General features: G+C 37.2%; 1 protein-coding gene across 13 annotated transcripts in view; it reads right to left on the minus strand.

Moving 5' to 3' along the window:
• Positions 1 to 5,926: 5,926 nt before the first annotated feature.
• The window catches only part of LOC105923295 (neurexin-1a), a 400,667-nt gene continuing 381,511 nt past the window's right edge, over positions 5,927 to 25,082 (minus strand). For all 13 annotated transcript variants that reach the window (XM_036126148.1, XM_036126143.1, XM_036126142.1 and 10 more), the window contains one exon: positions 5,927 to 7,909. In XM_036126148.1, coding sequence (XP_035982041.1) covers positions 7,605 to 7,909 — 305 coding nt within the window. In that variant the 3' untranslated portion in view covers positions 5,927 to 7,604. The remainder of the gene's footprint in view (positions 7,910 to 25,082) is intronic.

Here is a 25,082-nt window from a genome sequence, read left to right on the forward strand (position 1 = left end):
AGAATGATGGATATCAGTGACTTTTTTCATCCGTATTTGAAGTTCTTTTGATAGACACATGATGTGTTGCTTGATGGACCTTTTTAACCCACTCTATACTGACTGAAATGTTTTTTTTATTTTATTTATTTATTTTACAGGTCAGGCTTTAATCAGGTATAAGTGAATTGAATTTAGCTATCAAACACTTTGATTTATCTGTGATCTAACAAATGGGGAAGATTACATTTTCTCACAGCTTTTTCCTACTCATTGGAAAATGCTCTTTTTATCAATTGAGATTGTATTTGATTGGTATTTAAAATTAGTTTGATCTTTGAAATAATGAAGTGGGGAAAAATCTAAATCATGATAAATACCTAAGGAGGAAATGATATCGTCACTGCACTTTAACTTCATTACATATGTTTTAAATGTTATTTATTTAATTATACATGCTTCAGCTATGAATATAGTGACTATGACATCTACTCTACTCACTGAAAAAAAAATATGAGTAAATCAAGCTGTCCCTCTGAGAGTTTAAGAGGCTTTTCCAAAACAAGGTCTGGTAGGTTTTGGTAATACAATGCTGTCTTTAGGAACTATTTAATACAACCAAGACCACAAATATTTTTTTGTTTTAAAGTACAAAATATTAACTTGAAAGCTAGCAGTTTCTCTTTTTCGGCAATCAGTTGATTAGTTTAACTGTTCAATGTTTTACTACTAAGAGGTACTCATAGAGGAATGGATTGGATTGGATATGAGTGTTACTTTCAACGTAAAAAGCAGGATCTCTGCCATAAAATGATCTCCATTCGTCACATATAATTCAGTAAGTGCTGGCCTGCACACATATCCTTTCTGATGTCTTAACATACATGTTAACGTTAGGTAACCTAACTCCAATAATATTTACCCATGCAATCAAACTGTGTAAATTCTTAGTAATATTTGAATCGCTTAACCATATCTTCTCAGTCTTTCTTAGTTTGTTTTGCACAATTTACATGAGCACGTTTAAATTATGTTTTGAAATCTGACTTTTAATAGTTCTTTAATATCCATCAGCTTTAAAACTAAGCATGCAGCAATCACTCTTGCTCCAAAAAAAAAAAAAGGTTATTTTTGGTTCCATCGTGATGAGGAAACCTTAGGTGTGTGGAAGACAAAAGATGACTTGTTTTGGAAGAGAAGCTGCATGACTAGCTGATCAAGGTGACACATGTGAGGACACCATGGGGTGCATCATGCTTGGTGGGCAGCAGACCTGTTTGCTGAGCGTGGCTGGGAGCTAACCTGCATGGCAATTCACACATTTGCTTTTTTTTTTTTTGGTAATATCTACCGTTTTTGATAACACAATGGATTATTTACAGCTGCAAGTATCCATGCAGAAATATTACTTGATGAAGTAAATTATTATTGCATACAAGATTCAGAATCAATTTTTTTATGCATTGAGCTTTCACTCTGAAAATGAGTTTTCTAGTGAAATAAGGAATTTCTATTTGGAGAATTCAGTTTGTTAGACATTTCTCACCACTATAACAGATAGCCAGAGTAGCTGAGATGGAGTCAAGGCAGAGAGTGTGGGCTCCCTTGAGGAATACCATCATTGCTTGAGTGAACACAAACATTTTCATGTTTTTATTTCCATACAGTCTTAAAATGAAAATAGATTACGCAATGGATGCAAAGGTTTGCTTGAACTTTGCTCTTCATTTTGAAAAATATCACTTTCTAACCTCCTGAGGTCACACTCCTGTGTCCTGTGTTGCTTCAGTATCAAATACTAGATCTCATCTTTAACTGGATGGTCACCAGCTTTTGGGAAGATGTTTTTATTTTTTTATTCTAAGGCAGTGTCATTTACTTAATGATATCAAGAGGGAGCATGTAATACAATTTGCATGGTGTTTAGATGAGTGTCTTTTGCAGCTCCAGAATAATATAGAGTTTTAAAATGTACTAATTTAGTCTATTTAGCATTTCAGTTTTGCAGACTTTTTTTTTTTTTTTTTTTTTTTTTAAACAGCTGGGATCTGTATAAAACTGCAGAAGAACTGATTGGAATATTTGTGACTTACTTAAATAAACCTTAATAAACATATTTATTTTTCATTACAAATCATGTTTCTCTTATGATAGTATCATGAACCATAATTGTCAGTGTTTTTGGTTCTTACTTGAGTTAATATTTAGATTTTGTCTAATTTTTGCCACTAAGATGTTTCCATATAGGTTAATTTCTTCATGTTGAGGTTCTTAGTTATTTTTATGTGTTTTGTTCTCTGTGCATTTTATTTATTAGTCTTTTGCTCTAGGTTAGAAACATCCTTTTTGTGTCCTCTTAGCTCCCTCTTCATTAATTTGTTCACTCGTCACTTTACTTCAGTTACCTGCTTAGATTCTCCTCCAGCTGGATTCTTAGGAGCTGAGAATGAGATAAACCAGACTAAATAGCATTCCAGTTAACACAGTCGGAGAAATCGGGATTCTAAACAAAAAACAAAAAACAAAATAAAGAATTTCTTTAAGGTGACAGCCAGAAAAGCTGTTGTTTCCTTTTCTAAATGTCCTTTAAAGCTATAGGCCTACTTTCCATTTCCTACTTTAAATTGTTTGGATCAGAGTTGCAGCCGTACATGTAACGTTGATTTTTTACACACTCTTACAACTGTGTCTTGTAAAATGAACATGTTTTTATCGCAGCTTACTGTTGTTGATGCTAGGAGCTGCCATGTTGGATCTGACAATTGGCCTTCGAAATTTCTCCGTCTTTCCAAGGGGGAAGTCTGATTTTAGCGTTTGTTACAGTTGATTTTTCCGACTGTAAGCTGGGATTTCCGAATTCCGAATGGAATAACACATTAAGCTCCTTGGTTTTCATTGTCTTCTCTGCAGCATTCCTTATTTACTGTCACCCTGGTCCCATGCCCTGTATTAGTTGTGCCATATTAATAAATTCTAATAAAAAATAAATAAATAAAATCCTTTCATTTATATTTTTTGCCCCTGGTCTCCTTGTGTTTGGGTTTTGTAACACTGAAACACAATAAAGTACTAGTAGAAAAAAAAGAGTATAATGCTGACACCGAGTTGTTTATTTAACAAACATTTGCACATTTTGAATTTAATATCAGCAGCACGTTTTACAGAAAAGAGGAAAGAGTTTGCAACTGTGTTGCATCATGTCATCTTTCCCGATATGAGAAAACCAAGTGCTGTAATATCAAGTGCTATTTTTTCCTAGTGTAATTCTTCAAAAATACGTTCCTTTTGCTAATAAGCTTGCTATCTTCCATTCATTGTTCAACAGTATTTGAGTTGCAATACAGGCATGCTGTCCACCTTATTAATCTGCAATTAACTTAAGTGGCTGCTTTCCATTTCACAGTTTGTTGTAAACTCTGAAACAAAGAACATAGTTTTAGCCAGTTACATTACTGACTTGTCAGGAAACCTAATTGTGAAATATTGAACTCTTCTTTTGGTTTTGTGGAAATTTGCTGGTTTTTAGTTGCCATTTTACGAGACATTGGCATTTAAATTAAAAATTTCCAAATGCAAATCTAATTCCCAGGCTTTGTCTTTGTTTTAGAAACCATGTTGTGTCTGATTTCTTTCACCAGTCTCACCAGAGGGAAAACATTTTTAAAGAACAAATATGTTGATAGGATGTCTTTGCTCTAACTATAGTAGGAGATTTGTTTCTGTCTTCAGTAAATTTGTTACTTTACATTTTTTTTCATGTTGACAGATAATGGATGCAGATTTAACATGTAAAATTAAGACCCAAAATTTGACAGATGAACTGGCTGAAAGAACCCCAGCTTGTCTCGTTTTACACTTCAGCCTATTTACATGTCTCACAGACTAATGATCAGACATTGAAATGTGCCACATTAAAAACTGTAAAAAAAACATGTGACTGGCTTTCTTGCTGGCAAATGTCAAGTGGTATCATTTAAGTTAAGATTGAAGGCTACCAGTTAGAAAATGAAAGTCAAATTTGTGGGTGTAAAGGTGAGCTTACCAATTCTCTGTAGCCTGCTGAGCATCTCAGCTTGAGTCTAGTGGCTCGAAGCAACATTAGAAACTACTAGTATAACCCCTGAGGCTGCAGTCATCTAGTCGATTTAAGAGTAATGGAGGTCCCGTGGATTTGACAAGAAAGAAGTACAAATAGATAAAATTCAAGGCCTGGTCATCACACCACTGCTGGAGTTTAGGCAAAGTAATTTAATCACTTTTATCACTAATGTTAAATGTTTGATGATCAAAAGTAGGTAGGGAGGTACCAGTTTCGTGATCCTTGTCTATCTGCTTCTCTTTCTTTCTAAAATGGATAAACCCCACTAGTGTCATGTAACCTTAAAAAACACTCTAACAGCAAATTTTGCTGTCACCGGCTGGTTTACAGTTTCAATCACGAGCGTGTTTTAAAAAAAAGTTAAAAACAGTTCAGAAACTGCCACTATTAAATGTTTATGACTTTTTTTTACTGATATACTAAACTCATATTCTATGACATATATGGCTGAAAGGATTGTTAAATCAATTCAAGTAATTGTGTTGGTGGATGTAGTGATTTTCAGTTAATTTTTACAAAAAATATTTTGCCCTGATAAAATCACAGAGCTTACATTGCAGCCATAAAAAACTACAGTCTTGGCAGTCAGTGTTCAGATTTATTTAACTGTCATATAACCAGGCGAGACAATTGAGAACTAGATCTCATTTACAACGCTGACCTGGGCAAGAGGCGACAGGAAAAGCAAATCATCCAAACAAAACACAATTTCCTTCCATTTGACGTTCGATTTAGCTGACAGCTCAGCAGCTGACAAGAATTTCATTATTCGAATGGAAAGGGCATCTTCTCGATCCTTCCGATGCCTATCTTATAATTTTCAAGATATAATCATCTGGAAAATATAAATAAAGTTAAAGGTGTGAACAAATTGCTGCAATATAACTCGCAGTGGCTGTGAGGTTTATTCCTAATACCTTGTACAACTTTATGATTATGCAAGTGTTGTTGGAGAAGAGACAAAACTTTTCAAGAAAGAGGAACCCATCCAAAAATCTTTTTTTTTTTTTTTTTTACCTAGATTATTAAGATACATCAGGACTATGATGTCAGTTGTCACCCCTTCTATCTGCTGAGATAATTCACTGTCGGATTACTCCCATCTACTTGCTAACTGCTGTCAGTAAACAGTAAAAAAAACATACTTGACTATGTGTACAATAATACAGAATGGATTTAAAACAAAATAAATATCTCTATATCATCTAGGCCAGACTGATCACAAATCCTTGTTTTTAACACTATCATACAAACCTGTCATCGGTAAGGAATACCTTTGTTGTCCCACAATGGGTAAATTCGGATGTGACAAGGTCATACCAACTGTTAAACAGATTAGGATGTGGCCTGAGGGAGCATTTGAACAGCTCCAGTATTGCTTCAGCAGCACGGATCGGGATTTGTTGCAGGATAACCCAACTTGGAGGATATTTACACCAGGCGATTCCTCCGGAAGGCATCAAACATCACCAGGTACCATCCAGCATAAAAACTGTTTGATCTTCTCCCATCAAGTAGAAGATACAGGCTCCTCTGGGACTGCGTAAGATGGAAAATCCCTTTTGTTTATGAAACAGTACTTTTATACTTTTTTATTAACTGAGCACTGTTTGGGAACTCACCTGAATCTTGTTATGTATGCTTTATGTATGCAATGACGATAAAGCAAACTAATCTTATCTTATGATTGAACATTAAATATTTTAAGGAAAAAGCTCTGGATCAGAAAATATTGGTGTTTGGCATATACTTACGATCTGATATCATGACCAGACTGGAAGCAAAATATCTGGATTGAAGCAAGTCCAATCAAAACTCCTGCAATCATAGAGCTTGTCAGTAAACTAGTTTAAGTTCACTTAGGTAATATTTTATTCATTTGCCTTTTCAAAACTAGTTTTAATAAGAATCTTTCAGTTTGGGAGTACAAGAAATACAATTGAAAAGAAAATACCTAAAATCAAACAAAAGAGCAGCAAACAGAGAATTCATAATCATTATTTATAGTTCATGGTCATTTTTCCTCATACTCATTCCAAGTACAGGTCTCTGGAAAGCAGATTTGACAGACAGAATGACAGAACAAACACAGAACAGTTGAAATGGAGACTTATTTGAGCTATTCTCCGCAGGATTCGAGTCAGCCCAAGCACACATCGTCCAACGTTTTAGTACCACTTGGGGCAAAACACACACATACAAATTTATTTATACTAATCTTTGTCTTCATCCATCATCATCATCATCATCATCATCATCATCATCATCATCATCATCATCATCATCATCAATCAATCAATCACTTGTGTTCTTGTTCTTCATTTTCACTTATCTAAATCAGGACGGAGGAGAAAGGCAGTGATTCCTTGAAAGAGATTCACACGAGATTCCAGTGTCTTGTGTAGTTTGTTTGGGAATGGATAGGCTATTACTGGTCCAGGATTATCTATCTCAGGTTGGCATTTGTATAAAAAACTATATAGGAACACATGTAAAAACAAGGAGATTTCAAATTATTATTCAACTGAGAAAGAAACATGTCTTCATAAAATCTTCTATCTCTAACAACATCTATTAACACATATGTCATTTTTATTTTTATTTTTTTAGATTTTATTCCAAAATGTTTGAGGAGCAGATATATTTTGCATCATCTTTACAACAGGCTATAAAACACCACTTTGTCACAGTCCAGAAAGCACAAATAGATGTGGTTGTACTGTTTATAAACATATGTACTGTAATAAGATAATTTTGCGTGCACGGCTCCCAGGTGATAACCTTTCCTCAGATCCCCAGGAATCCGAGCAGAAACGTCCTCCCTTTGAGATCACACAACGTGGAAAATGAAGGCCTTCGCTTGATTTCCCCCAGAACACTTCTTTTAAATCAGACTCTTTCAAGAGAAACTGCCATCTGTTCTGATCTTTACACTGCACCAGCTCAGTGAAACGAATAAGTCTTTGCCGGACTTCACTGCCTCTTCTGTGAATGCTTTGAGCTCAAATTTCCCACTATAAGTTTTTTTTTCCCTTTCCCTTCTCTTCTACAGTCAATGTTTGGCATATTTATGGTATGTATTTAACTATGCAGTGTGCCATTTTCTCTAGAAAAGAAGCCAACCACACAAACACAGGCGATGTAAATGCAAAGTTTGTAATGCTGAATCTCCATCTGCAAAGCGCTCCCGTACTCCTCTGTTCCTGGAAACATGACGGAGTGGTGACGTTTTTCTGGCCCAGGAACAAGTCACAGATGGGTTGTTACTGTTTGGTTGACTCGTTAGATATTAGCATGTCCATTTTTCTATGAGTTTCTTCCTGGACAGTATGTCCTGTTTGTTTTGGAGTTCTTTAGATTAAAGAAATGTATATTTTTATTTTCAGTTTTTTTTGTAGAGCATTGTCTTGTAAGAAAAAAAAAATACTAACTATTGTTCATCTTTGTTGTTGTCCTGTACACATGTTTATGTCCTGATCAATCTTTTGGGCAGATGTTGGTCTAGGAAAGACCAAAGTTTCCTCAGTCACACGTAGTACTCTTTGTCCTTGTTCTTCTTATTCTTGCTGGATGTTTTTGGGTTGTTGATAGGTTTCTCTTTGACTACTGTGCCGTTGGATTGTGCTGAGTTGCTGATGTAATTGCGGCTCTCATCCACATGATACGATCCCTCATCTCTGTTACGGTACTTGTACATAGCATAAAGCAGGATGAGTATACACAATGCAGCTGCTGCTACAATGCCAACCACCATCCCAGTTGTGCTGCTGGATTCCCGGATGACCTCTGACGTGCCTGGGTAACCTTTCGGTCCAGATCCTGTGGGACTGGCTGCAGGGAAACCAAATACATACAGTTACCAAACAGGCTGCAAGTAGCATATACTTCTAAGTCTTTTAATTTCTAGCATAGTAAGATATAAAGCTGTAGAAACATCATTCAAAATACATTCAGCACATTGGTTATGACTTAACCGACAATACAACAGTCCCTTGAAGGGATCCAGGACTAGTTGAGCATGTTGGCCTAAATATGTTGCAATTTTCCTCTGTGACATCTTTGACATGGAACAGAGAGCTACTGGACTGCCTGATAACATTCCATCGCTATCAGACTCTGGCTGTGAGAGCTATCTGCCACAGTTCACAGACTAACACAAACACACACATGCATATACACGATTACACTAAAATACACAGGCACACACACACACTGCCTCTAGCATGCTTTTTCCCTTACGCTGCTGCCTTCTATTTTAGCTGTAGTGTCAGAAAGGTCAGATCAGAGACCTCAAGCTTTGGCGTTATGAATCTAAACCATTAACCTAAGAATTTTTAGAGAAGAAGCTTGTTCTAGTGAAACTTTATTATTCTCCCATTTTAGCTGTGGTTTAGAAAGGTCAGATCAGAGACCTTAATTTGTAGCTTTAAGGAATGAATAGAAATAATTAAGTTTTGAATTTTTAGTGATGAAGCTTGTTCCAGTGAAACAATGAAACAAAATAAGTTATAATTACTATGGATCCCCAGAAATATACTTACCATATCTCTTATTATTAATTTAAATTATGAAGTTTTTCTGTATGTTTGTCAATGTATGAAAAAAGTCTAATCAAGGATTTACTTAGCTTATTCCTTTGTTTTATTCCTATGTCTGTAATATTTTTCTGTTCATGTACGGCACTTTGAATCGTCCTGTTACTGAAAAGTGCCATATAAATAAATTTGTCTTGCCTTCTTAATTGTTGTTTGTGATATGCAAAAACTCATATTTACTTCAAAAATTGTATATCCTTTTTTATATTTTTCACCCATGGGAGGTCGCCATTTTTTCACCTTCGCAATGTATGTTGGGTTAATGATGTGGTTAGGTCCTACTGGACTGGGTCATATGAATTGTTTATTGTATTGCGTTTGACTGGTGTACATTTAGACAATGCCACACTGTGTCGCTGTTGGCTATAATTTCAAAATAAAAAAACAACAGAGGAAAGGGCCATTAGAAGAAGACAACTTCTGAAGGACCCACATTTGTGCTCTCAACACTTCTCTCCAGAAGACATTGAGTGAATTGTACCAACAAAACTGATTTAGGGGCTACCAGGTGGGCATTAGCATCGTAAGCTAAAACCAACTGCTGTGCTGACTATTTTTATCCATGGAGTGCCTAAACCCGCCCGCCTTGTGAGTGAAAGACAACTAGGAGAAACATCAGACAGGCAACAATGGTGCCCTTTTAAATAACAAAGCTACTGTCACTGCCGCCGGTACAGAATGTGAAATCACGGACCAGACCCTAAATAGGTGTTGACCAACCAAAGAATGGACTAATCAAATCCTATGCAAGTGTTATTGGACCATATCCTGGAAACAGAGCACTATTAGCCAGGATTACGCAGTCTTACGAGTGGTACGTGTCATTCATGGTTTATTATCATTATTATGTTGTAATCAATTATAATTTGCTCCGATTCAAACTGAAAAGGTTTAACTTTACTCGTTGCTGTTTTGGCTGGACGTAGGTAGCACTATACATCATTTGCCCAGAATGCATTGCAGCATAAACAACATGGCATCCGTGTGACAATATTTTATTTCTGAAATAAAGTCTATTAGTAGTAGTAGTTCTTAACACAACTAATTGTGGATCCCTTTAAAAATATCTATGCTCTTTCATGTTTTTTTTATCTTTGTCATATTAAAACCACAAATATCAATGTATATTATGGAAATGACATGAGATAGACCAAATAAAAGCAGTGCATAATTGAATTGTAAGAAAAAAGTTGCATGGTTTTCAAAATTTTTACAAAAACAAAATCTGAAATGTATTTTTATTCAGCCCCCCAGGGTAAACGTGTAGAAACACTATTTGCTACAAATACAGCTGCGAGTCTTACAGGGTTATGTCTCCAAGAGCTTTACAGATGTAGAGGCTGAATTTGTTTTATGTATTTACCTCAATTACAGAGAGACCCGATGGAGACTATCGGTAAGCATCAATTACATATTTGCCACTAATTACCTTTTGGATTTATTCCTGGATTTTTACCAGGTCATTCTAACAAATGAATGACACAAAGCAAACCATTTCAATGTAAAATTAGCTGCATATTTAGTGTTGTTGTGCCGTTTCTTTTTATGATCCTGCTAAAGATAAACATTCCCATATTATGAAGCTACCAGTGCCATGATAGTAATTATATGTTAATGATTATATCATTGGTTTTCCTCCACTCCTAATATTTTAGATGTAGGCAAGGAAATAAAATTTTGGTCTCATCTGACCAAAGCAACTTTTTTCACAAGCTTTCTGTATCCATTATATGGTTTATGGCAAAAATTAAACAGGACTGTTTGTGTGGCTCTTTTAAAATCAGCTTTCTATATGCAAATATTACATAAAAGCTACAATTGTGGAGTGCACAGCTACTTATTTTTCCTTTCGACAGATTCACCCATCTGAGCTGTGGATCTTTGCAGTTCCTTCTCTGCCAATGATGAATGCTCTCCTGGCACTGCCTATCAGTGTAGCTGGAAGGCCAAGTCATAGTAAATTTGCATTTGTGTCACATTCTTTTACATTTTGAATACAAGACTGAAAAGTACCACGTGAAAGGCTCAAAGCTTGGAGTATTGTTTGAAAACCTTGCCCTGCTGTAAACTAACTCACAGCTTCAGCCATGACCCCTATTGTATATCAACTAAGGTTCTTTTACAAACTTCTGAAGCTTGCAGAGTGCAGTTACATTAGTGCTTAAAGTAAATTAGATGACTTTAGAAGAAAACTGGTGGCACTGAGTATTATTTGGGGCTATTTGATTAAAAGGAATTAAATACATTTTGCATACCATATTTCCAACTTTTATTCTTAATAATATTAAAGCTTTGTCATCCCCCCCAAGAGGAACGGAGGAAAGAGCTGGCAACTACTTCAAGCGGTCTGTCCCATTAACTCCAAATATAATACAATAAAATGTGTAGTTATAATGTAACAAAATGTGAAAAAGTGTTATGAAATCTTGTGTTTTCCATAAATTGGATATTGCAGATAGGTAGATAGTGGACAAGAAATAACTATGATGACGAGAATGACAAGACACAAATTAGTGTGTGTGCGTGTGGGTACTATAACATTATTATTATTATTATTATTATTATTATTATTATTATTATTATTATTATTATTATTATTATTATTATTATTATTATTATTCACTTTGGTAACCTGATACACAAAAGATTACCTCAAATATAATTATTTGAAATGTAAAATCCTAATGAACCACTACAACCCTACCGCAGTATACCACGTAATAAACCATACAAGTTATGCCTTCCTACATACAGACAGACAGTAATTAAGTCTAAGCCTTGGATAATAAGACATTCGTTCATTCTCTGTTGAATGTAGATGTTAGAGGCCAGGAGGCAGCTTGTTCCAGACAGCAAAGCTCAGTACCTCAAAGCTTCCTCAAAAAAAAAACAAAAAAAAACTCCCCCGATTTAATTCCTAATACAACTTGAGGACTTACCCCTGATGACCCACAAGGTCCAATTGAGTTATATACATAAAAAAAAAATCTGAGATGGAAGAGTAAGAATATAGGAAATGGAGCATGCAAAAGAAACCTGCTGAAATCGTAGGCTAAGCTGACAGGTAGACTACTGGGCTAATGATTAATTGAAAAGCACAGTTAAAAGCTCACAGCTCATTACATGTTTTACAGCAGAGTCCTGAATGAACTGACAAGATATCCAGCATTCACTAACTATTCAAGCAGCGTGACGGTATCACACAGTCGCTGAAAATAAATCTCTCACCAGAAAAACAATTCTTCAGCTGACTCTGCAGATTGAGCCAAAGACTGCTCCCACTTCTGTTTACACAATGATGCCATTCAATGGAGTGTATTCTGAAAACATACGAGCTGCCTGATGTCACCCAGTCTCTCTGGCATATCTATCTGTTGGATTTTTGAACCAGACATCAGTTCTGCCAAACACTCAGAACCTGAAGGATTTTTCTTTGATTTTGATTCTTGTCCTTGTCCTAAACATTACTTTTACAAGAAGACGTTGTAAATATCTTGTAGTACAAAGAATTTCATATTTTCCACTTCTGGGTATTTCTTTTTGCCACTGAATTGCAGTGTGAATCCAATCTGACTGGTAAGTATTGTCAAAGAATGAAAGTATGCCCTCCAGCTATCTAGACATGCTTCTCTAAAATCTTAAACAGGCTTTCTAGCTGCTTGAGGGTCAGGCTGGCAGAACCTACCAGACCATAAAAATGTTCAACCCTGAAATCTTGAGAAGATATTTTCACGAATTCTGCTATGCCATGAACTCTGCCATGATGCCAGAGTCAGAATTAAACATAGAAAACTCATACAGGACTCTTTTTTTGTTATTGTTTGTTTTATTTTGTGCTCCAAATATGTGAAACAAATTTCTGAAACTTAGAGGGGAATTCAAAAGCAGTGCGATCTGCTGTATATATATTTTTTTTAACAATTGCACTCGATTCACATAGCAGATAAACTTGCCCTCATCTGTTGGACTTGCTGGGCGTGTTTGTGTCTCCCTATTTTTTTTATTTATTCCTCAATCAGATCACAGTAATCCCTTCTTCAGCAAAAATGCAACATGGGCTGAATTAATCAAAGTGATAGATACAACTGTATTTCTATTCTACCTTCTTTTTTTTTCACCAGAGATCTCCAGTTCCTGACCTGATAAGAATTTGCCAAAACTGTATGAATAAAATCTGACAAGAGGAATTACATCAGTATGGCATTTCTAACTCAACAAGTTATGGATAGAGATCATAAAAGAAAGGGAAATGAAGCATTGATTTAATTGGTTGAGATAAAACCTTTGATTGGAAATAAGGATTCATCACAATAATACACAATTGTCTGTGGACTCAGCTTGGTAATTTCATCTAGAAAATGAAAAACATGCCCCCCTTGCAGACATCTCTTCTTGACAGGGTTTATTTCAATTATCACAAGGTTTGGATTCTACACAATTTAGATTAATTATTTAATTAGACAATGTATTTGCAATACTTATATGCAGACTTCAACAAAAAAAAATAAAATAATTATTTCTATCTATCAAGTATCCCTGAAATTTTTTTTTGCAAATCCAGCACAACAGAGAATGATTTTTCCCCCTCTCTTTTACTTAACCTGTATCAAAAATATATCAATGTAACACAAATGGCATTGGTCTTTCGACATAACATACAATTTGCACTGCTTGTGATTTCCACAAATATAGGACTTTCCCCTAAATATTTGCAGAAGACCTCATTTGATCTTCAGCAAACTGCTTCAGTGGAGAGAAATGCTATTTGTTTGTTAAAGCTATTTTAGGAGTGTTCTTCCTCTGCGCCTGGCATCATAATTAGAAGCACATGCAAATTCAGGTTTGCACACATTCAGCACCCACAAATACTTTTGTGAACTTGATCCTTAGTCTGTTTCAGCATTTTGACTATTTAAAAAAGGCTATTTAATCTTTGCTTTATTAGCCAAATAAAAGCATTTCAAGATCCTCTACTGTCTGTGGAGTGAGTTACACCTCATTCAGCTGGGAGGACAAAATTTCAGGTTTCAGAAACTGAATCTAAGGACATTGATTGTATTGTTTTGTTAATTCAATATGATATTTTTTCCCCTCTTTCATGTATCAATTTGTTATTCCTCTTTTTTCTAGTTTTCTTCTCAGTTAAATATGTGCTAATAAAATAATTGCATTCTTAAGATTTACAATGAAACCACCTCTCAAAAAAATTGCTTTAACTTTCCTCTTTTGCACGATTAATCATTCAGTGCCTTTGATCTATTCAAAATAATAATTTCCCACAAGTAACCCTCTTCTCCTTCAAGGATTCAGTGTCTCCAGTCCAAATCAACTTTGCTACATCAAAAGGAAAGTACACGGACAACACCATTTTTTCCCACTGCATTTTGATGTTTGTTGTAACCACTTTGTCTCTTCTACTCACATCGTTATTTCATGATTGAACACAAAGATGTTGTTCCCCCTACTTATTACAAATTACTGTGGCCGACATTTCTGAAAACCATATATGCAGAGTTTATACAATAATGATGTTAAAATGTGTGATTACTTTGAAAGTATCATTTTCACCAGTGAATAGGACAGTGATTGCACATAAGAAGACTGACTCAGTGCATTTGATAGCTGCCTTTGTTGTTTTGTGCCGTCTCTGTGTTGTAGGTTTTACCAGGTAAAACAGACTCGATTCATGTCTCTGCTTGAGTGATGCTTTAATGTTTAGCCTGCCGTTGCTCTGAACTGTGTAATTTACCTGCTAATTATCTACGCAGGCACCATACATCCATGTCTTGGGATGCTATTGTTCCTTACAAAGTAGAACGCATTAAAGTGCTAACTGTAAAGGGCAAAAGTTCTCCAAGCTGTCTGTAAAGAGACAAGAGGCCGCTGCTCCTCATTGACATGTTTTCCACCACGTTTAGACCGATCGGGGGCCCAAGTATGCTTCCAGTGCCAGCAAACATTCAAGGACAGGCGCAGCGTTCCACCAGGGGATTGAGTGTGACTGAGCGTTGCAACAGATTAGCTTTGCCTGTGACAAGACCACTTATCCTTGCAGACAGGTGTGAAGAATGCCCTCGCCTTGTGGGCAAAAGCCACTGGTTGACTAGGCACGTCCCCAGCAAGTAGTTGTTCAGGCATTAAACAGTGAGTTATTTTCATATTTGCTGTCTATCCTTTTAGAGTCGAAAGAGTTCAGAGAGTAAATAACAGATTGATGGAAAAGAGAAACCTCTGTGTGAAACTCTGGGGGCGCTAGCTAAGACCTTGGCTGGCTCCTCCAGCGAGGTAAGTGAGCTAGAAGAGTTGAGGAGGCAGGCAGCCTCAACCTGCAACATCAGGGGGTGAACCATGTGACAAAAGTCCCACAGTGCGCTGTTCCTCTTCGTGCGATCTGACACCTCCAGCTCTGGGCTTTGTTATTTCCTTTTGCCTGGATCTGTTGATTGGCTCCCCCTAGACTGCATTTATATACAGACGTTAAAACCTCATTTGGCTGACCACACTTCTTTCTTTCAAAGTAAACCGACAACAACCCCCCCCCCCCACCCCCCTGAAAAACGAAACCAGAAATATCTTAACAAAGACAAGTCAACAGTGATCAGACGCAGCACTGAATTTAGAAGCGAACCTTCAAGTTTAGTCTATAACAACATGCATTCAAAGCAGCTCATTAGCTCTCACTTAGTCGCGGTAGAATATTTCAAACAGCCGCTTGATTGAATCTGCCACAGTACACTAGATCACCTGATGAACCTCATGATTCAGGCCATTTGTTACCCGTGAGCCCCAATCTCCCTCACATTGAGCTCAGGCAAAGTAATGTGTTCGACATCAGGCCTTCAAGAAAGCCACATAAGGACCTCAGGCAAATTGCATCTGCCTGTCTGTTCATTAGCACTCCATCACCTCAGAACGGAGGCACATAAACTGAGAAAGAAATAGCGCCTGAAACAAGTGTTTAAAATGATGGCTGCTCTCATACGCTCTACTCAAGCGTACCCAAGGGTAAAATTAGACATGGGGAAAATGACCTTAAAGTGGCGCCCCGCTTCTTGGCAGCATAGCAGGGGCGCGCTGGCGATGTGATGGAGGCAAACTCAGGAGGGTTAACTTTTGAAGGATTGCACTTGTGTTAAAGCTGCCAAAATAACTTTGTCCTCTTCATCTCATCCTGGAGTGAGATTTAAATTACAGTATCACATTCAGGGCCATCATAAAGTCCTTGCTGGTTTACTTACAAGGACAACAGTTAATGTTTCAGGCATTTCGTCACAAATCATTTGCCTGCATCAAAGGTTTCACGTGAAGAGAGGCAGCAATGGAAACTATAAACAAAAGCAACAGCCGGGATAGGAGCAACGGCGGCCATAAAACGGAAGAGTCGGAACACGTAAATGCTGAGATTGCTTCGGCTTCAAGTGACCGTCTGCCGCAGGGTTTATTTGATAGCATCTTTTCTCCTAATTCTCCCAGGGTTCTTCAGCATGGATACATGAGCCGGCTTGGCGAAGATATTAGGGAACATGTCATTTAAAAGCCTGTTGTGAATTTCAGTACTCTTTGGCTGACTTCTTTTTTGCCACATGCACTCAAGGAAAGAAATAGGATCAGAGATCCCCCCCTGTCAGGGGGGATTTGAATAAATGGTTCTCTTCAAAGACTATTTTTCCTCATTTGTCTCCAGTGTGAGGGTTCATTTGTTTGGTAATTTGTCACAGGGCGAGCAGGTTGATAGGGGCTACGGTTGAAGGAAGACAGTGCAGGGGAGGTGTATGTGTGTGTGTGTGTGTGTGTGTGTGTGTGGGGGGGGGGTTATTTCAGGTGTGTGTGAGGAGCTTGTCCGGAGGTAATGAAACGACTAGGGCAACTAAGGATGTATTGAATAAACTGCATTGGCTTGACCTTATATTAACTGTTGGCATTAGTTGGTGTTCTTTAGGTGATGCTTTGTAATGAATTGATCACTGTGGTAACGTTTGTGTCTGAGTTTTAGCAGTGCTACAATGCCTTGCCGTCATGACCGTTTTGTCAAGTCACAACGACAAAATTGAATCTATTTTAGCTCAATGCTTTGCAAATGACCCATAAAAAGCGGTACATAAATGTGAAGTGAACGGGACAGGGTACATACTGTTCAAAATGTTTAGCAAATTACATTTTAGAAATGTGGCATAGAAAATGTTGACTCAGTCACCCTGAGTCAATATTTTTGTCTAATCACCTTTTAACTGCAATTACAGCAGCAAGATTGTTGAGGTATGTCCCTGTCAGCTTTGCCAATTCTTCTTTGCAAAACAGCTTAAGCTCACTCAGAGTGTATGTCAAAATCAGTGAATTTTTAAGTACTGAAATATTCTCACCTGGAATAGTTTGGGACTTTGACTGGGCCTTACCTTTAATCTAAACCATTCACTACAAACAATTACATATTTTACTTTACCCTTTTTTGAGCTCCATCTTTCTTCTCAAATAAATGGAGAAGTATATCATGCTGCCACCACCAAGTGTCGATAAGGAATGGTATTTTCAGGGAGGTGTATGGTTCCAGTTTTCTGCCACATAGTGTTGCATGTGTTCAAGTTTTAGTCTCAACTGGACAAATCTCCTTAGACATATTTTTGTGCCATAGCTTGCAAACATGATTTTTTGTGCATGTCCACAGTCTTAAAATTGAGATGTTCGGTGTGTTCTTTGGTCCTGGTGATGCTGTTTGTTCAGTAATGTTCTCTGATGCTTTCACAAAATGGCTGCATTTACTGTACACAAAGATCAAGTTACATATAGGTGAACTCTATTCAACAAAGGGCTACTGCAATTGGTTGCACTAGATTTGATTTTGGGATGCTTCGGTGAAAGGGGCTGAGTAGATGTACATGGCACATGTTTCAGATTGCAATTTGTTAAGGTTTTGAAAATCAGGTATTCTATTTCTTCTAATTCAAAATTAAGTATTACTTTACATCAGTCAGTTAACTTTAATTAACTTTTTTTTTTTTTAAGTGTGAAGACATTGTCTTGTTGTGTCTGCATGTTACGTGCAATCTATGTGCATTCTGAGCCGGTGTCTCACCAAAATGTCATTATGGTAACACATAATGACAATAAAGATTGTTTCAAAATAACAAAACAACCCAATAAGACAGCTAAGATTGCGGTCGTCACAAAAACTTTAGGGGTGTGAATACTTTTGAAAAGCACTGTTGGTCTACCTTAGATGGCTTTGGGACAGTTTAAGAACGTAAATGCAGGCTGCTTCCATAGTGACCAAGCCTTAGTTGGTTTGTTTGTGACATTTTGCTGTTATTCAACCAGATTACTGTTACACTATCGTATTTCACATATCCAGTCATATCATGAGCTGTCAAAACTGTCACAGAGGCAGGGATCAGTCTGAAGATCGGTCACTGTATCAGCAGCAACAGAGCCAAAACATTTATTAAATCCCCCTCCTCCCTCTTTAATTATCTTTGTGTCCTCAAGAAGTAATGCAAGCCATCATGTTCTTGAGATACGCTGGCAGTGTGCCTTGTGATAGCCTACACTGGTGATTCTGAAGTGGCTCCGCTTATGCTGATGGTGGATGATGAGCTGTGAGCTGAGTGAGCATGAAATGGAGGGAGTATTATTAAAAGGTCTTTGATTTAGCCCGGTAAAAGGTATGGTGCTGTTTAAACCTTTTTCCCCAGAGGGATTCCACTAAAGGAGGCGAGATGAAAGTAGAGGAGCGAGCTTACTCGGCCTGAACGTCTCAAATCTGGAGTTCATCTCTTGATTGGATTCCTAAAGTGTCAGCTTGCACGTTCCTGCGATCTATATTTGTGATCTATGTAGTTGAGCTGGCGCTAGGTGTTTTGTAACTGTGTGACATGATAACACAAAAAAATAAATACGTCCCAGCTGCCAGAAGATTATAGGATTAAAGTTCTCGTCCTCACACAGATTTGACAAAAATGTGAAGAGACATTAGTTTTTACAGAATAAAAGGTTGCTAAAAATGAAATGCAAAGAGTGATGACATTGACATTTTATCTTTGGAAATAATTTCACCTATTTGATATCTGCACTTTATTTCCAAGTCGTTACTTTCTCATAATATTGCTGCAAATGACCTTTGGCTCTGCTTTTTTCTCCCCTTTCTTTTTTTTTTCTTTCTTTTTGTGGAGCAAAGTCTTTCATGCCCTACTTAAACTTATGCACAGACACATTGTGTTAGCATCAATGTCACCGCACCAGGAAAATGGGCGGTAGGAAAACAAGGAGAATTGATAATATAAATATGGGTGGGGGATCAGTACAGAGACAGACTGACAGTAAGTGTGAAATCCTGTTTTCTCTCCGAGCACACTTCATTTAAAATAGAAAATAGAAATAAGACTCGAATGGCCTAATCCTCAGTGAGAAAGTGCAGGAAAACAAACAAAATGGCAAAATTCCTTGTGAATGTCAAGATGAATTGGGAAAATGCAGAAATTTTTTTTTAACTGTTTGCACAAAGGTAAAGGTTGGAAATTGTGATAATAGCGAATAAGCATTCTTTTTTGAAAAATGAGTTGTTATGGTTAAACCACCTCTGCTAGTGCGAGAACAGTCTGCTTTTTTCAGCAAAGAAAGAAAATAACACACAGAGTTCCAGCTGCGAGTGATTGAATAACCTATTAAATGTGGGCAGTGACCTCTTAAGCCGCCATAGTGCTCTTAATGTTTCATTAATCTTACAGCTACTTTTAAAACAATAATTTACCCTATTTCTGCTTCTCCTGGCTGGGTGCATTCAAGTCATTGCCAACAGGGTTAAGGAGAGTATTCATTTGCTGTTTGATTTATTGGTTTATTCTACGTATTGTTTCCACACCCATAAATTAAATCTATTAAAACAAATGTCAAACACATTAGTAGCTGCTAATGTCACAGCGGAATGCTGGAGGATAGAATATGATGAGAGCGCGCAGAGAGGGGAGGAAACGAGAGATGATTAACCTTAACCCGCCTTTGGGCAATTCAGAGTGAAGGGCTGTGGAAGCTAAGAGTAAGGGGCTGAAAGATTTTTTTTTTTTGTGAAATGCAGAAAAGGGAAATTCAAACTCTTACCGAGGCTGCTTGGTGTGTTTGTAAGGGAGCCTATTGCTTTCAAAGGAATGACAATTCATATTGGAGGTTACTGCATAATTAATAACATTGGAAGGCTAAAAAATCCAGCCGGCGTGCTCAAGGTGGTTTCATTCTATTTTGTGTACCCTAAGGGGAAATGAAATGTAAAATTTCAAGAGGAAAAACACATCGACTGGTTGAGAATGGAAAATGTCCTTCTTAATTCTTTTCAACGTGATCTTCTCGAGTACATTTTTGCATTTAGCGCATAGAAAGATAGATGACAGATGGATTTTTTTTGTATATTAATCAATTGTAAATTTTTAATCACTAAATGAATAAAAGGCATTACGAATCACTTTTGCTTGAGTCTCACTTGAATTTTTTGCCTGATCAAGTGTTGTCAATGACGCTACAAATTATCAGCTCTTATGCTTTATAAGTGCCTTTCCCCACCTCCTACCGCTGTTCTTTGATCATTGCTTCATGAGAAAGTTTTGCTGGAATAAACTCCTTCTCTCACTCTTTGTCTCTCATATATATATATATATATATATATATATATATATATATATATATATATATATATATATACACACACAATTACATAGATTACCATCTAAAAGTATCAAATTTCTCTAAATGGTGTATAGTTATTGTCTTGGTTATTAGCTCTCTAGACAGTTCTCTTGGATTTTAAGGTTTGAGGTGCTTTATTACTCATTTATTGTCCGGTTGTGCAGTTTATGTAATGAAACACAGACATAAAGAGAATAAAAGAAGAAGCCTCAGGCCCACAGACACTTGAAAAGAATACAGAAGTAATCTCTTTTAAGAATATGAAAACTATCGAGCAAAGACCCGTAGTAGGGCTTAACAGGCTCATCACCATTCAGTTGATCATTGCCTGTATATCAAAATTTGTCTCAAGTTGTAGGGAATCACATTGTTTGTGCTGAAACACAGTTAAATTTTTCTGATCTGCTAATAAAGAAGAGCCTCAAAAACTATTTACTGTTATGCCTAAAACTATGCATACGCCTGGCAGATTTAGAGTCAATATTTATTTAATTTGACCAGGAATTTTTTTTCTGTTATGAAATGAGACAAAATTTAATACAAAAGTCAAATATATTAGAAAGCTTTGATCATTTTGAAAAATGTATTTTCTCTTTAAAAAACATGGTCCTTTTGAACTTAAGCTTTGGGCTAACAGGAAGCAGCTTGCTTTATACTTAGGATCGTGCTGTTTTTCAATGATTTTATTTTCTGTAGATAGGGAAAACATGAGAAACCTCTTATTTAGAAAGTTTTATTTGTTGTGGTAGATCAGTTTGGCAGTAAAAATTATATAGTTGCTTCCATTTGTGTTCATTTTTTCATAGGGTGAGCATTGACGTGGAAAAAAAGAGAGCACTTAGCCCTGTCATAAAAAACTTTAATGAAACTCTGTTCCCTTCGCTGCGTGTTTGAAAGAATAGTTCAAACCAAATTTGGACAGCTTTCATAAGTCAGCAAGCAGAAAAATACTTGTGCTCCCTGGAATTAAATAAGAATAGAAATAAATGACTCTCCTGTATTTGAAAATTAACAAGCAACATTGATAGCTCTGTTAAAGTAAACACAAATAAAATTCTGAAATAATATCATGGCAAAACACATTCTATTCTTTTCTTTTTTTATGTAATAGTACACACAAAAAGTAGCAGACTCATTTATTTAACAAACAAGAAATGTTGTATTCCAGTCTTTTGTTGTCTTTATCCTTTTTTTCTTCATCCGTCTTGTGTCCCATCTACATAGTTTGCAGTCATTCTAATTCTTGTAAATAGTCTGTTGCTGCTTTTTTTTTTTTAGCATAATGTGCAGTCATTCCTGCTCAGTGCACACTTGTTTGGTATTTTTATTATACAATTTTTTTTAACTAATAACTGTACAGTAACCTTTTTCTTAGGTTGCAAATTATCCCCTACTGTGCAGTTTCATGTTCTTATTTCTTGTATTCGTATTTCTTAGCTTTGTCTGCATGCTTCCTTTCCTGCTGCTGAGACACGGGAATTTCCCCACTTAGGAACAATGAAGTTTATTTCTGTTCTTGTCTACATATCAGTTTTTAGTTGTTCAACAAATAAACATGAAAGTATTTGAAAGAAGTGTCTTTTAAATTAAATTGCACAAGCAGAACCCCCTTCATTGACTCAACAGAAAGTTAGAACCTCTCCTTGGTCCATTGGTTCTGTATCAGTGAGAAAACCCTTCCAACATTTGCACCGTGTACAAGAAGTGCAGAGACTTACTTTAGAAACTTTAGTGATTCTGAGTAACATGTTGTGCCTTCTGCACCATCAAAAGGCACTTCTGGTGCACCCCAACCCTTTCCATGAAGTAACAACAAATCCAGTCTGTCCTGTCCGAGACGTCTGAGGATATTTTCTGCTGCGGTTCGTCTGTAAAGCTACACTTGAGCTTTGACATCTTATCAGCAGCAGCAGCAGCAGCAGCGCTACCAGCACTGCCCCGTAGTTTCGTCTGTGAGCGGGGAAGAACCACCCACAAAGCAGCGGCTCAGGGATGACGTCACATGAAAGGCAGGTGGTCATTCAATGCATCGCACCAGTCAGTTTAAGTAAATGCCTATTGGCCTCCTGAGACACGCTGAAAACTGGTCATTTTCATTAATCTATGAATCCCTGTTGGATGCCCCAGACAGAACATATAAAGTGAACTCGTCCAAGCAAAAAAGGATCTTCAGTCACCCTAATTTACATAAAAAGAAGCAGCTAGCTTCCGAACTAGGAAGCTGCTGTTTTTCCCGTGTTTCAGTTTTACTGTAGATTGACCTAATACTATTAATCCATTATTCAGAAATCTTCAGTGATTTGTTTTTTTTCCAGTCATGCTCAACCTTTATGCTAAGAAGCAACTAAATATCAGCTCTAACGGATTGACAGTCAATTAAAATAAATACAGTTGTAACAAGAAACAGAGTGTAATAAAAAACACAGATCGTTGTATTGAATTGCTGCTCTACATTTATTTCTAAATTTTAAATTAGATTTTGAAATGCAGTTTTCTAATACTTTAATTTTAAACAATAAAGAGTGTGCACAAAAAAATCCTTTGTTTTTTTTTTTTTTTTTTTTTGTGATTTGAGGATTGATGGACATGACTAATAACCCACCCTCAAGCGTACAACGGCAGGCTTGATGCCAATGAAATGAGGCAGGAAGGTAAGACACATCCGTTCCATCTGACCCCATGCGGCTCGGCAGCAACCCCGTCCATTAACTTTCACCATGAAAACCGAGGTTAGGGCTGGAAAATCAGGGCCAGCTGTGATCTTGCCAGACTGTTCGCTGGGCTATTTTCACACAGCTAACTCTATATCTATATTTTCTCCAGCTGATTGGCCAGCACTTCATATTGGCCTTTAAATGAGCTATTGCTACTCGAAGAAAACTGCAGAACTTGTTTAAGCTAAATGCCAGGATTTATCCAGCATCCATATAACAACACTACCCTTGGAGGTGAGGTCATTATGCAGATTGTCTGCATATATTTAGATACTTTTCTAAGAAGGTGAGGGGAAATCTCACGGACGCTAAAGCCTTTAGCACAGCAGTGTTCTTCACCCTGGTTTGCAATTTTTCCTCCGCCACCATCACAAAGATAGCAGCATAATGTGTTTTTGTAATCACGGTTGCACTGAAATGCAGCTGTCAGCGGCAGGCTGCCGAGAATCTGCGCTCTCCCAAACCGTCCTCCTATTACAAATCAGATGTGTTGCTGCACCACGAGCCTCTGTATTTCTCCCTGGGTTCCCAAACCAGGGGGGAGGATTCAATTTGGTGCAGCGTGATCTAATCTGAGTCCTGCCAAGTGATAAGCTCTGCTCTTCCATGGTATCCGGAAGTAGGGGTAATAAAGCATGGCAATAAGCAAGTTTACCCAATTCATGTCTTTGAGTGGCTGGAAGGGACCGCCGGGGGACAAGAATCCTCTGAGATACAGAATGATCTAGAGCTGACCTTGGACCACGTATCGCTCACATAGTGTACCCATACATGAGTGCAGGTGTTAGTACAAGCGCAAGGTGTGTGCGCTTCTGGCTGCTGCTTAGAGTTACCGTGCAGAAAAGCCCTCTAGGTGTAGCATAACAAGCTTTTATTCTACGTATCATTAAAAAGGAGCTGCTTAAAAAAACAATACGAGTATTACTTTTATCATCAACAGTCTCTCCAGTTTTTTTTTTGTAATCAGCAACCCTGACTGAGACAAGGTGAGTGCTTGGCAGAGCATGCGAATCTCTCTGAACGTAGATATTAATCAGGATACAATGTTAGACAGCTGCCATGCTGGGAGCCCACAGCTCTAGTGTCAAATCCCCCTCAGCGATCACAGAAGGAGAGAAACACACAGCGCGGGGAGGATGCGTCCCAAAGCATCACATTGTTCGCAACGGATGTTTTGGCAGATGCCCTTGTCAAAAAAATATGATAATGCAAGCTGTTTGTGTGAACTTGTACCCTCCCGTGTGTGATATTTGCCCAAGGTAACAAATGCACATCGTAATACTTATTGTGATGCTGTCTATATAAATCAAAAATGAAGAATCAGAATTAGAGGAAAAAAAAGGAAAAAAGGAAAGCGAATGTTGCAAGTGGTTGGCCAGAAGAACAGGAAGAGACAGACTAGAAAGGAGAGATTCTATGCTGTGGGGCAGACGTTAATTTAGTGGAGGTTTTACAACCACATTCTGATCAATAGCACATTTAAATGGAGCAGGGAGCCTTGAGTTTGGACTTAATTGTTCTCGGCGCTTCTGAATGCATTTAAAAAAATCACTCTTTTCATAGACAGATACTAGGGTTAGATCTAATTGCCCTCCATGTGTGGCAAGAGAGATTAAAAGTTTTTGCAAGGGATGCGAGGAACAGACAGATTTATAATCACACGTTGTCAGAGTGAAGTTGTAACTTTTACAACCCTTTGGGGAAGCAATAAGTGCCTTTTTCCGTCTGACCTCTTTAAACATAGATCCTTACACCTACAAAGTTTGTTTGTTTTATTTAAAAAAACAACAAAAAATTATGTGCATCTGTATCATTATATCCAAGGGGAGTTGTATGCAGCCGTAGTGAACAAGAGTACATGAGAAACAACAGGATAAACTTGCACTGCCCGCTGTAGATTTTAATTAACAACAGTAGGGACACTGTGCACATCTATAAAAATCGCACACTCCTCTCTCTGGGTTTACCAATTTTGTATGTAATGTGTTGAAGTCACATAGGTTTTATAATTACAACTGTTTTTTTATT

This window comes from Fundulus heteroclitus, chromosome 22, assembly GCF_011125445.2.
Source record: "Fundulus heteroclitus isolate FHET01 chromosome 22, MU-UCD_Fhet_4.1, whole genome shotgun sequence".
Classification (NCBI taxonomy): Eukaryota; Metazoa; Chordata; class Actinopteri; order Cyprinodontiformes; family Fundulidae; genus Fundulus; species Fundulus heteroclitus.